We start from the raw sequence: 13,022 nt of genomic DNA, 5'->3' as shown, positions 1-13,022 counted from the left end.
TTCTATGATCAAGCATTAGTTCATACTTTTCACCTCTATGAGAAAAATGAATGCTTTTGCTTAATTATACCAACATTTCTGTATCATGATTTTATTTGAAAGTGAATAAGTTAAAGAAATACCAGCACCATGGCTACAAAGAATGGTATCTCACCTTTGCACTTAACATGTAGATCCATTTTCCAGCACATACTGCCACTTGTTGGTCATCTGGACTAAATCTTACATGAAGCACCATTCCCAAAAGAGTTCCTATAACAATTCCTCGAGGTGTTAACCCTGCAGCAATTTTATCGTGAATAAGACTCAATGAAATATAAAACTCTGGTGCAGTGAGATTCTTAGAAACTTTGCATAGCAGTTATCTAACCACAGAGCTCTCCCAGTTTCTGTCAGGAAGATGTACAGAACAACCCACAGTTTAATTATACCAGGCTATTGGAAAGCAAAGCACAGAACTATGCACAAGCAAGATTCCTCCATCTGCCTTGTTGCCTAGATATGATCTGGTACTCTTTGAGATACTAACAATAAGTGTGACCATCAAATCATACTTCCATTGAAAACTGCCATGGATACAATTTTTTAGAGTAGGCTGATGTGCCCAAGGAACCCAGTAGTGCTACATTCATTTTGGAGGCAAGAAATCCTGACTGAAGCCCAGCAAAACAGGCGTTTGAAAAATACTTCTTCCAGGAGAATATCCCAGCCACTCAGCCATCAAGCACGGGGGACTTTCCTTCTCTTGGTTTTAATTCTGCTGTGGGAAAGGGCTGAAAGAGGAAGTACGCCACTAAATACAATTACAGAGTCAGATGGTAAGACTAGCTTTGAGAACAGGCTCATGTTTTACTTCATTCTGGTCATCTCACTGGCTCAAGCAGGCGTGCTTCTGCAGATCCCTATTTTATGTTACCACCTTTAACTATGTGAGGAGATTTTGGACATCTCATTAAATTTTAGGATTTCATAGGCAACAAATTAACTAGGATACAGGCACAACAACGATACATGTCCTTTCCTAGGTTTTATCCCAGATGCTGTAGAGTGCTTCTACAATTGATTATTGTGTCAAGATCTACCAAGATGGAGAGATGGATGACACAAAGAACTCCCTAACTACCTTGATACAGTTGATAAGAATATGGTCAGAGAAAACATGCCAAGACTGTGCAGAGCACGTTTTGGGGAGGGAAAGACTACACAGCATCTGCGAAAGTGCCTGTGGATAGAGAGGAAAAGCGAAAGAGAGGGCAGCAGAAGATAATCTGGCTCTCAAATGTCTTTGTATAAAAGCTACACATATTCTGTCTGCTACTAACTGTCTATTTCTAACTTCCATTTTTCTCTATGTTACTCTTACATGGGTTAAAATGTAATAATGACATTTATTATAAAACCACTTAAAATGTTCACTTTTCTTTACAACATTAATTTTCATAATATGTAGATTTGCAAATTCATTGTGGAGTAGTATACAAGAGACAACTCCCACACATTAAATCATAGGCAAATACCTACCCACAGATAAGAGGGAGGAAACTTCTAATAGTGTTGGACAATGCCATATGACTCTCAATATTGACACCAAAGGGTGACTGAAATATCTCTCAATTACCATGTCATAACAATACATTTTGGACAAAGTGTCATTGGGACTCCAGTGAGTCGTGACTCCAGGGGTCTTACTCCCTTTCTTTCTATTATTCCTCTACTTTCCAATTGATTTAAGCTCAAAGAGGAGTTAGCACTGGTCCCTAGAAGCCAACACCATTGGTTGAGGCTCCAAACCAAGATGGTGGTCAGGATACTGGAACTTCTGCTTTCTTTGTGTTAGATCATCATAACACTCTTTCACTCGTGCACTATCCTCCCAAATCAGATACTTGCCTTGCTCCTCCATACACATGACAATAGTGTTCCAAACAGAGGCAGAAGGAGAGACAGGACCAGACAAAGCAGGATGTAAAACACTAGTTCTACACATATTCCAGAATAAGTAGCATTTAGTTATTTTGGCATTTCATGCTTAGTTATGCAGTGCTGCTATAGTTAAAAATTTTGCTGTGCCTTTTATTCCACTGTAGTACAACTTAACTGCCTTTGCAGTGCTTCTCTGCGTTTCCCCCGAGGTTGCCCGCACTCGCCCCCACCCGCACAGCACCTTGGCCAGCTCCCGGGGCCGCACGCTCGCCCCCCGCATCCCCGGCCCCGCACCACGTCGCCGCGGGGGTGTGCCCCCGGGCGCTGCGGGCCAGTGGGCTCTCGGGAGCGCGGCGGTTGTTAATGCCCGGTTTTCTGGGAAGGTATGATGACCAGACTGCCTGGACTACGGGCCTGATTCAGCTTGGCGTTGCCAAAGACGAGCAACAGAAATAAAGCAGTATTGGTCACTGTTAGGGCTGATGAATCTGAGTGGCTAACGCATGCTACGCAGAAATAACAACCTTTTTATAGCAGTAGTAGTGGAAGAAAAGGAGGTGTTGGGGAGTTGTCTTCTAAGATGGCCATTGCTCAGAGACTGGCTGGGCATTGGTCTGCCTGTAAGAGGTGGTGAGTGATTGCCTTTGCATTGCTTCCTTTTATATATACGTAATATGTATATGTTATATAAATAATATTCTACCTTCTTGCACTTTCTGTGTGCATTCGTCAAGATTCCACACTATCACACGTTCACGAGAAGCAGAGCAGACAAGTAGTGGGTTGGGTTTACTTCCAAATGACACCGCAGAAATTGAGTAATGATGTCCTGACAAACGTAATGGCTGACAAATGCAGATAAAGAAGAGATAAATGAGTCACTTCAAACTCAGATTATGAACAATACAAAATTACAAATGGATAACATCATTACCAAAACAACTATTTTTTCTTTATTGTTTCAAAATCACTTAACTACTATGTAGTTGTACTGGGTCTGTCTGGTATGGAGTTAACTTTGTTCATAGCATCTTGCACAGTGCAGAGCTTTGCATTTTGTGACAAAAACAGTGTTGATAACACACCAATGTTTTGGCTGTTGCCAAAGAGTGCATGCACAGCATCAAGGCTTTCTCTTTTTCCCACTCTGTGCCGCCCCACCCCACCCCCAGCGAATAGGCTGGAGGTGCACAAGAGACTCAACAGGGACAGAGCCAGGACAGCTGGCCTGAAATGGCAAAGGGATATTCCCTACCATATGATGTTGTGCTCAGCAATAAAACTGGGGTATTGGATGAAGGTATTGGGGGACTGAGGGGTTGTGTTCTTGAAGCCTGGCTGGGGACTGGTCCGCTTGTATGTGGTCATGAGTGATTGCGTTTGTATCACTTCTTTTTTCCTCTGTCATTCACTCGTTAAATTATCTTTATCTTGACCCATGAGTTCTTCTCACTTTTGCCTATCTGATTTTCTCCTTCGCCTCGCTGGGAAGGAGTGAGGAGGAGACTGGGTGGTGGTTTAGCTGCCAGCCAGGGTCAACCCACCACAACAGTTTACATTAGTCTCATCTCAGTAACAATGCTCATAACAAATGCTAATGTCTTCCCAGCATTAAAGCGAAACCTGACACTCCTATGCTATCCCCGAATATTTTTTTTATATCTTCCTTTTTGTCTCCTTCTGAAATAACAGCCTATAAAGAGACATCTTTTGGGTTTACCTGAGCAGTCGCTGTATTCCAGATGCATAACTCGTTGCAGTTCAAAGGGAAAGCATAGTGATGGTGACTACACGCCAGCTGAACAAGGGACTCCGACAGTTTGGATTTAAACAAGTGTTTTTCGCAGACCACGTCAGGACTGCAGTTTCCTTCAGCAGAACAGCGGTCCCCGCCGCTTTCCATCCTGCGGCTGACACGGGCCCCGCGGCGAAGCCCCAGAGGGGACCGGCTTCGCCTCACCGGCTGCGTCCTTACCGCCTGACAGCGCGGGGGTGCCCGGGACACACAGCCCGCCGCGGGGAGACGCGTAGGGGGCCGCCCGGCTCCGCGGCTCCCGCTCTTATCCGGCCCCACAGCCCGGCCCCGCCGACGGGTGGCCGAGCGGGACAAACCCCCGCCTCGCCCGCCGAGCGCGGCGGCAGCGTGGCGGCCGCCTTCCCCTCAGGGCCCCGCGCGGCCCGGCCGCTCTCCCGCCCGCAGCAGCTGGGCAACGGCTGAGCGCGAGCATAACGGCTCGCCCGCGCCGCCTGCGGGCGCCCAGCGCAGCGCAGGCCCCAGCCATCGGCAACAGCCGCTTGCGGCCGTTGTCCCTGCCTCCAAAACGTGGCGTCGGCGCCAAGGGGCCTTTGCCCTCCTCAACCGAACCCTGGGCTGCATAGAAAGCAGGGCGGCCAGCAGGTCGAGGGCGGCCATTCTCTCCCCTCGACTCCTCCCTCATGAAACCCCACCTGGAGCGCTACGGCCAGCTCTGGGACCACAGCACAAGACTGACACGAGTATGTGGGAGCGAGTCCACAGGAGGGCCCGAAACACCTCTCCTATGAAGAAAGGCCGAAAGGATTGGGGTTGTTCACCCTGGAGAAGAGAAGGCTCCGGGGAGATCTTATTGTGGCCTTTCAATACTTAAAGGCGGCTTATAAGATGGAGAGAGACTTTTTACCAAGGCCTGTAGGGACAGGACAAAGGGAAATTGTTTTTAACTGAATGAGGGTAGATTTAAATTGGACATAAGGAGGTAATTTTTTACGATGAGGGTGGTGAGGCACTGGAACAGGTTGCCCAGAGAAGTTGTGGATGTCATTGGAAGTGTTCAGGGTCGGGTTGGATGGGGCTCTGAACAACCTGGTCCAGTGGAAGATGTCCCTACCACTGTATTGAGCACCAGCTGCATAGAGGTAACTCAATGCACTGCATGTGACAGTATTTCTTTTCTGAACTGTGACTCATGGCTGAAAATACTTGAGAAAAAAATTATAGTAATGTGCTGATGACAATTTTCATGAGTGGTACAGTCATGAATGTGTTATGACAGTTTATTCATTAGTAAAGAATGATACATGCTGATACAGGAAAAGGGTTGTTCAGGCAGGCAAACTCGTTCAGAACTTGTTCTGAAACATGCTGTGTCCTTGCCTGTAATTGTTTCTAGGCAGTTCAGTACGCTTTTTTTTCCCAATGCTTTCCACTGTATTTTATTTTCTGTAGTTTCTGTTCTTTGTGAATAGAGAAGGACTGATGGGTCATGTGACAGTTAGAGGCTGTCTTGGGCATAGCGACAAAAGTTTTGATTCTTGGAGAGGTAAAGTGGGGGGTCAGCAGAACTGCTACCTTGGACTTCCAGAGGGCAGACTTTTACCTGTTTAAGAGACTGCTTGACAGAGTCCCTTGGGAGGCGGTCCTGAAGGGCAAAGGAGTAAGGCTGGACAGTCTTCAAGAATAAAATCCTAAAGGCACAGGAGCAGGCCGTCTCCATGTGCTGGAAGACAAGCCGGTGGGGAAGAAGACTGACCTGGCTGAACAGAGAGTTTTGGCTGAAACTCAGGGGGGAAAAAGTGAGCTTATGACCTTTGGAAGAAGGGGCAGACAACTCAGGAGGACTACAAGGAGGTCATGAAGTTAAGCAGGGAGAAAATTAGAAGGGCCAGTTCCCAAATAGAACTTAATCTGTCTACTGCCATAAAAGACAATAAATATGTTTCTATAAATACATTAGTAACAAAAGGAGGGCTAAGGAGAACCTCTGTTCTCTATTGGATGCGGGGGCAAACATAGTGGCAGAGGATGAGGAAAAGGGTGAGGTACGTAATGCTGCCTTTGCCTCAGTCTTTAATACTAAGACCAGTTGTTCTCTGGGTACCCAGCCCCCCAGGCTGGAAGACAGGGACAGGGAGCAGAGTGAACCCCCCCATAATCCAAGGGGAAATGGTTACCAACCTGCTAACCACTTGGACACGCACACATTTATGGGGCTGGATGGGATCCACCCGAGGGAGCTGGCAGAAGTGCTCACCAAGCCAACTTACATCATTTATCAGCAGTCCTGGCTAAACCGGGGACGCCCCAGAAGACTGGAGGTTAGCAAATGTGACACCTGTCTACAAGAAGGGCTAGAAGGTCTGACCTTGGTGCCAGGGAAGGTTATGGAGCAGATTATCTTGAGCGTCATCATGTGGCACGTACAGGACAACCAGGCGATCAGGTCAGCATGTGCTTATGAAAGGCAGGTCCTGCTTGACTAACCTGATCTATGACAAGGTAACGCACTTAGTGGATGAGGGAAAGGCTGTGGATGTTGTCTTCCTAGACTTTAGTAAGGCCTTTGACACTGTTTCCCACTTTTTCCTGGAGAAACTGGCTGCTCATGGCTTAGACAGGTGTACTCTTTGCTGGGTGAAAGACTGGCTGGCTGGCCGGGCCCAAAGAGTGCTGGTGAATGGAGTTAAAGCCACCAGTTAGCAGCTGGGCACAAGTGGTGTTCCCCAGGGCTCAGTATTGGGGACAGTTCTGTTTAATGTCTTTATCAGTGATCTGGATGAGGGGATCGAGTGCACCCTCAGTAAGTTTGCAAACGACACCAAGTTGGGTGGGAGTGTTGATCTGCTTGAGCGTAGGAAGAATCTACAGAGGGATCTGGAGGCTGGATCAATGGGCCAAGGCCAATGGTATGAGGTTCATCAAGGCCAAGTATCAGGTCCTACACTTGGGGCACAACAACCCCATGCAGTGCTACAGGCTTGGGGAAGAGTGGCTGGAAAGCTGTCCGTCAGAAAAGGACCCGGGCATGTTGGTCGACAGCTGGCTGAATGTGAGCCAGCAGTGTGCCTGGGTGGCCAAGAAGGCCAACAGCATCCTGGCTTGTATTAGAAATAGCGTGGCCAGCAGGACTAGTGAAGTGATCATCCCCCTGTACTCGGCACCGGTGAGGCTGCACCTTGGTTTTGGGCCCCTCACTACAAAAAAGCCATTGAGGCACTGGAGCGAGTCCAGAGAAGGGAAACAAAGCTGGTGAATGGTCTAGAGCACAAGTGTTATGAGGAGCAGCTGAGGGAGCTGGGGTTGTTTAGTCTGGAGAAAAGGAGGCTGAGGGGAGACCTTATCGCTCTCTGCAACTACCTGAAAGGAGGTTGTAGCGAGGTGGGCATCGGTCTCTTCTCCCAAGTTACAAGTGACAGGATGGGAGGAAACGGCCTCCAGTTGTGCCAGGGGAGGTTTAGATTGGACAGTAGGAAAAATTTCTTCACAGAAGGGGTTATCAAGCATTGGAAGAGGCTGCCCAGGGAAGTGGTTCAGTCACCATCCCTGGATGTGTATTCTAAAAGATATGTAGATGTGGTGCTGAGGGGCATGGTTTAGTAGTAACTTGTCAGTGCTAAGTTAGTGGTTGGAATCAATGATCTAAAGGTCTTTTCCAACCAAAACAATTCTGTGATTCTATGGTTCATCTTTCAATGTTTTTTGCTACAGTACTTTCAATAACCTACTCTCCCTAACAACTAGGGAACTAGTAGAAATCCAAGCAAGTATTGGAGATCTTGGACCAATTTCTTGACTGTTCAAACAGGATTTAGAGCACCAACTGCTTTTCTGCAGCTGGACCCTGAGCCAGTAACGTCCATCTGATGGAGACCAATTCAGAGAGGTGTGGACCACCACTGCTTTTTGCCCTTGCAACTGGTGTTACTGCTTCTCAGTGGCTGAGACGCTACTCATCCAGCAACACGACAAGAAGCAGATTCCTGCCCTGTTGGGACAAGGTGACACTTGCATGGGAACACTGGTGACATCTAAGTGTGCAGTGAGAAATGTATACCACACCACACCCCCATGAAACATACCTCCTGGCAATGTCCTGTTTCTATGCAACACAATGCTAAAAGACCTTGGCTCCAGTGTGTTCCCACAGCTTGGGTATCCACCCATTTCAAATGGAACTGACAGCCACATGGATAAAATACTGTTGAAATTTTCAGGCATTTTAGGGAAACACCAGTTCTTTATCATGTCATGCTTCTGTGTTCAATAGTGTATTTATATTGGTCTCGATATTCAGTCACATACAAACTTTAAATAATAGAGATTTATCAGCTTTAATATTTTAATGTGTTTTAAGCCGTTGATAAGCCTGTTTATAAGATTGAAATTTATTTTAATAAAGCTCAAATTTAACACAATCCACATTTGGCGGGTTTATGCAGCCTATTTGTTTGGGGTAGGAATGAACCAAACAAGTTACGTTGGTTTTATGAAATTAGAGAGCTATGAAGACAGAACATTAGCTCATTCTGTGAATACAGGACCCTTGGGGTACACACACAGATCCTCTTGAAATACAGTCAGCGCAGATTTGTTTTTCAATTTCAATCCTTCGGTCTTGCTTACAATTTTAAAGAGCTCCGTCAATTTAAGGTAACTTTGTTGAAACCAATGCGTACTCAAAAGCAATGATTTTTGTTTTTTCTCTTCACACCGTGTTTCTCTGTTCTGTGATCTTAGGCGAAACTTATGCTGATAGTCACATAAACCGTTACCAACTGTTGAAGGGCAACCTATCCTCCAGTAAATGTATTACATCCAGTTTCAGCGCAGATAAAATCAGACTTCTCTCATTTTAGGACTCCATAGTGAAAAACGCCTGACACGTAGAGAAATCTACATATTCAGCCACTCGACGCCTCACCATCCCCCTCAAACGTGTCATCCTTAACTCAGAATTTACAACTAACCGAATCTTATTTTTCTGGATTTACAGGTGCCTGGTCCTCTGAAGCCGTGCTTCCCCCCCCCCCGCCCCGCGCCCCAACAAACACATCCCCTCTGACAACACAGCAAACCCTTCCCCGGCCATAGTCCAGGTACCTCCTGCGGGCCCCGGCCGCCCGCCCCGGCAGACCCCCACTCCAGGCGTTCCCTGAAGCAAGAGCACGCAGTGGAAGCCCCCGCCCCCGCTTTTGGCCGTTAATAATATACCCCCCGCACCCCCGAATTCCGCCATTCGGCGGAATTCGGGGGTGCGGGGGGTATATTATTAACGGCCAAAAGCGAGGCCCTGCGGCGGCCGAAGCCGCCGCGGTCCGTGTGGGGAAGGGGTGTTCCGCGTTGCCATGACGACGACGCCAACTCTCGCGAGAGTTGGGGGTGCCCGGCCCACCCCGCCCCGCCCCGCCCCGCCCCGGGGGAGGGGTGCGGGCAGGGGCGGGACAGCGGCGGCGGGAGAGCTCGGCGGTAACGACGGTGAGTGGCGTCCCCCCACCCCCTTCACAGCCCCCTCCCCTCAGCCGCTGGCGGGTCCGGTGCCGCTCCCGGGGTGTGCGGGGAGGGGGACGGCTCGGCCCGGCGCTCTGCCGGCTCCTTCAGGGGCGGCCTCGGCGCCCGCCGCGCTGCCTCCGGGGCCAGGCCGGGCCCGCCTCAGCCCGCCCCTGGGGAGGGGCTTGGCCGCGGCGTCCCCCCCCTCCACCGGCTGCGCACGTCGGCGAAGCCTGGTGCTCTGCTTCCCCCGGGTCGTGGCCTCGCCGCTGCCGGAGCCCAGCGGCGGGTCGGAGGTGAGCCGTGCCCCGGCCCTCAGTCGGCGGGGGTGACGCCGGAATCGCTGCCGTGCCCGGCGAGGGCGGCAGAGTCCGTTGGTGTCCCTGGGAGCCGGCCGTGCCCCCAGCGGCTGTCCCGCCGGCGGGGAGGGAGGGAGGGAGGGAGTCGGCGGGGGCGGTGGTGGCTCTGTCCAAGGTCTCCTGAAATCCCTTCCCCTTCCAAGTGCCGTGCCAGCGCCAAGAACGCTTTCGTTCGTCCCTCGGTAACTTAATAATTTTCTGCTCAGATGTGGAGCTCTTCCTGTTCCTCTGCTCGGATATTTCATCGCCGCTTCGATTTAAAAGTGGCAGAGAGTGGGTTCCCTGATAGAGGGAGACGAGAAGCAGAAGAGTATTTTTTTTCTGTCGCTGTGGAAGGGCTTTTGTCGGTCTGGCAGGTTCTGCGAATGCCATGCTTCCTTCTTTTATGCTGTCTTTGCAGAATTGTGGCCTTGTATTGTAGAGGCCTCTGGGGCAGAAAAATGGGGACTACAGAAATACTTGTACGTTTTTTCCCTAGATCTGTTTAACTGTAAAACCTCTAAGTGACATCTCAGTGGAAGTCATGCAGTTTGTTTTGATGCTAACAGGGTACAAAACAACTTACTGGTAGCTTTCATGTGGAAGGTAATTGTAGTGTCCTTATGGAAGGAATGAGGGGATGAGAATCTACCTCTTAAAGTGTGTGTGCCTCCTATACTTGACTGTGATTTGCATGTCAAGTTCAGTCAGCTATATGATTTGGAAGCCTTCAGCAAGGTTCGGAGCTTGCTTCTTTGTACACACGCACTTGGTGCAACTGTTCTTCAAAGGATGGGCAGGCTGCAGGCACGCTCGCTGAGGCTGCCTGACTGGGAGCGTGCACCAAGGAGAGAAAGGTACAAGAGCCTTAATCTCACAGCAGTCCTTTCCCGCTCCCCCTTGCCCTGGTAACTTCAACCTTCTGTTTTGTAAGCAAGTTCTGTAAAGAACTGAGCGTTTGTGCCGTAACAAAATCTTCAGGAAAGAAAATGCATTTTTTTTCAGGGAAAATATGCGAAGTTTAGTCCCAGAAACAATCCACACAGCAGAAGCATAAATGAATGTATTACCTCACTAGATAATTTGGCTTTATTTCCAACTCCATTCCCAGTGGAAGTCAGGATGCATACTGCTTCATGCATACATCCAGATTTGCACCTTTACTGTCTTCTGAAGTGAAGAGGAGAGGACAGCAGAACAAATAGGATGCCATAAATACCTGATACAAAGTTAAGCTTCTTCAAGCACGCGAAAGCCTTCTTTTTTAACTGTTTTTTTAAACTGAGGCTAAAATCAGTATTGGGTTTCATCTCTTCTGGGTGTTTGTCAAATTTGGCATGTATGCAGGTAGAATGAAACTAAAGTCTCTGTGTCAGTTCTGGATGAAAGAACACCAGCTTGATTATTTTCTGTTTAACTTGTTTTAAGAAATTCAAGCCATTTTAATCCTACAGCACTCTGAATCTTGGCAATGGGTTTTGTTACTATTAAAAAAGAAGAAAAGTTAATGAACATACTTCATTGAAGTTGCTTGTATTTGTATGGACTAGTGGGGCTTTCTAAAAATTATCAAATTAAAAAAAATAATCAATTCCTTCCAGGAATGGAATATGATAAAATCTGAATTATGTTTGTATTCACAGGATAGTGTTCGAGACGTGGGAAGAGTCTGGATATAGTTTAAGACCATGGCAGTGCGCTGGAGAAGAATCCTGGTAATATTTGTGGCAGCTCAAGTACTATTTGTGGTAAATGCCTTTGAGGAAGAGGATGTACCTGAAGAATGGATTCTTCTTCACGTTGTTCAAGGTCAAATCGGAGCAGGAAACTACAGCTATTTGAGACTAAATCACGAGGGAAAGATAGTACTTCAGATGCGGAGTTTAAAAGGTGATGCAGACTTGTACGTATCTGACATGACGCTTCACCCCAGCTTTGACGAATATGAGTTACAGTCTGTAACTTGCGGCCAAGATGTTGTCCATGTACCCGCACACTTCCGCCGCCCAGTGGGAATAGGGATTTATGGTCATCCCTCTCACCTGGAGAGCGAATTTGAAATGAAAGTATACTACGATCGAACAGTTGTACAGTACCCCTTTGGCGAGGCTTCTTACAACCCCGAGGAGATGGAGGCAAACCAGAAATACTCACAGTCTACAGAAGATGAGTTTCAGGATGGGGAATCTGTTTTCTGGACTATACTTTTTGGAATCTTGAAATTAATACTTGAAATTCTTTTTTAAATGGATACACATTGGACTAAATCACGCTTCAGCCTGTGAAATTGAACACAAATGACTTGCTGTAATATTTAATACTCTTTGTTATGTTTCCTGAAGAGGTATTCAGGTTACTTTTCCTAAACCAGAAAGGAATCGGGGGAAAAAGCCATATTTTAATTTTATATTGTAAATCCTCCCCATATGTAAAATGAGCAGCAAGCATAGTATTTGCAGTGTTCTTCAGAGATCAGGGCTTAAAAATGAATGTACAGTTGGGTTCTTGTTAAATTCACTTTAAACAGGTGCTTAGGAAAATCAGCTCCAAGTCAGTATTTTCTATTGTTGTTATAAAGAAAAGTAAAATAATGAAGTACTGCACTTCAGTGCCCCCTCTCAATTTAGAGCATATTTAAAATCTACTCCTTTTCTGAGCAAGTATTTCCAGTGTAAAAATAATTAGCAATGGCTTTTGAGTGTATATGAGGCGAGGAGCCTAGGGTAAAGGAAGGAAAAACCAATCAATCACCTAAGGGGCTAGATGATCTGTATTTTGACTGCTTGTGCTCCGCATCGAGTCAGCCGTCTGTCAAGCAGAGGTCTGTCCAGTCACTCATCACCTCTGCAAATCCATGACCTGGATCAAGCGCGTGTTACCTCTTCACTATTACTGCAGGGAGTGCAAGCCTTCAGCTGTTGTTGTCAATACGACATTTCCATTCCTCGTTAAAAAGCAACGCAGCATATAGTATCTTCAACTTGAGAGGTGTTTTCTTACACCTCCCTTTATAGCTTTTTGTGATTGATCTTTTTAGTACATCTTTATGAATAAGTCATTAGCTTGCAAGGAAAATTTCTGGTGAAACGAATTTGCAGTATGTTGTATGAAGGTCAGGTCCTGCCCGCTCTTCCTTGAAAGTTAGTTTTTCCAGGAGTATTTTTTTGCTTTGGTCGAGTCTTTCAGAATAACCAGTTGCTATGCAAATAGCGTATGTTGAAATTGCTCTGTAACTTTCCTTTCACAGAGCTTACTGATGAGTGCACTGAAATAAACAAGTACGATACTATCATTTTATACAAACGGTGCACGTACAATTTAAATTTCATTACTGAAAGCCTTCTCTTTCTGAGAGGGAATTTGGCTTGTCTGTCTCTATCTAGACACCTGACAGAACATTATCAGTGACTTTTATCACAAAAAAATCATTATATAGCCAAAATTAAAAGTTTATTTGGTAAAAAGGAAAAAAAAAAGTGGTATTGTTCCTCTTAGAGTGGTTGGTTAAATAGCACCAA

The 13,022-nt window shown here is 47.0% G+C and overlaps 2 protein-coding genes across 3 annotated transcripts in view; one reads left to right on the top strand and one right to left on the bottom strand.

The window, feature by feature from the left end:
- WDR27 (WD repeat domain 27) overlaps window positions 1–3,826 on the bottom strand; it is a 123,639-nt gene extending 119,813 nt beyond the window's left edge. Inside the window, exons 1-3 of the mRNA XM_063331032.1 lie at window positions 3,644–3,826; window positions 2,627–2,768; window positions 155–279 (exon numbers count right to left, since the gene is read on the bottom strand). Coding sequence (XP_063187102.1) covers window positions 155–279; window positions 2,627–2,768; window positions 3,644–3,826 — 450 coding nt within the window. The remainder of the gene's footprint in view (window positions 1–154; window positions 280–2,626; window positions 2,769–3,643) is intronic.
- Window positions 3,827–9,071: 5,245 nt separating this feature from the next.
- On the top strand, window positions 9,072–12,940 carry C3H6orf120 (chromosome 3 C6orf120 homolog). 2 transcript variants are annotated; one of them, XM_063329111.1, is made up of 2 exons: window positions 9,072–9,154; window positions 11,148–12,940. In XM_063329111.1, the coding sequence occupies exon 2, from the start codon at window positions 11,193–11,195 to the stop codon at window positions 11,748–11,750; it is 558 nt and encodes a 185-aa protein (XP_063185181.1). In that variant the 5' UTR covers window positions 9,072–9,154; window positions 11,148–11,192; the 3' UTR covers window positions 11,751–12,940. The 2 variants fall into 2 exon arrangements, with proteins under 2 accessions (XP_063185181.1, XP_063185182.1); XM_063329112.1 differs by lacking the exon at window positions 9,072–9,154 and adding an exon at window positions 9,213–9,462.
- Window positions 12,941–13,022: the final 82 nt, after the last annotated feature.

The sequence above is a fragment of the Chroicocephalus ridibundus genome, chromosome 3 (assembly GCF_963924245.1).
Source record: "Chroicocephalus ridibundus chromosome 3, bChrRid1.1, whole genome shotgun sequence".
Classification (NCBI taxonomy): Eukaryota; Metazoa; Chordata; class Aves; order Charadriiformes; family Laridae; genus Chroicocephalus; species Chroicocephalus ridibundus.
The sequence above is the reverse complement of the archived record's forward strand: the minus strand, read 5'-3'. Positions and strand labels throughout refer to the sequence as shown.

Coding starts and splice junctions, on each gene's coding strand:
- C3H6orf120 (XM_063329111.1), top strand. CDS start 11,193: ATGGCAGTGCGCTGGAGAAGAATCCTGGTAATATTTGTGGCAGCTCAA.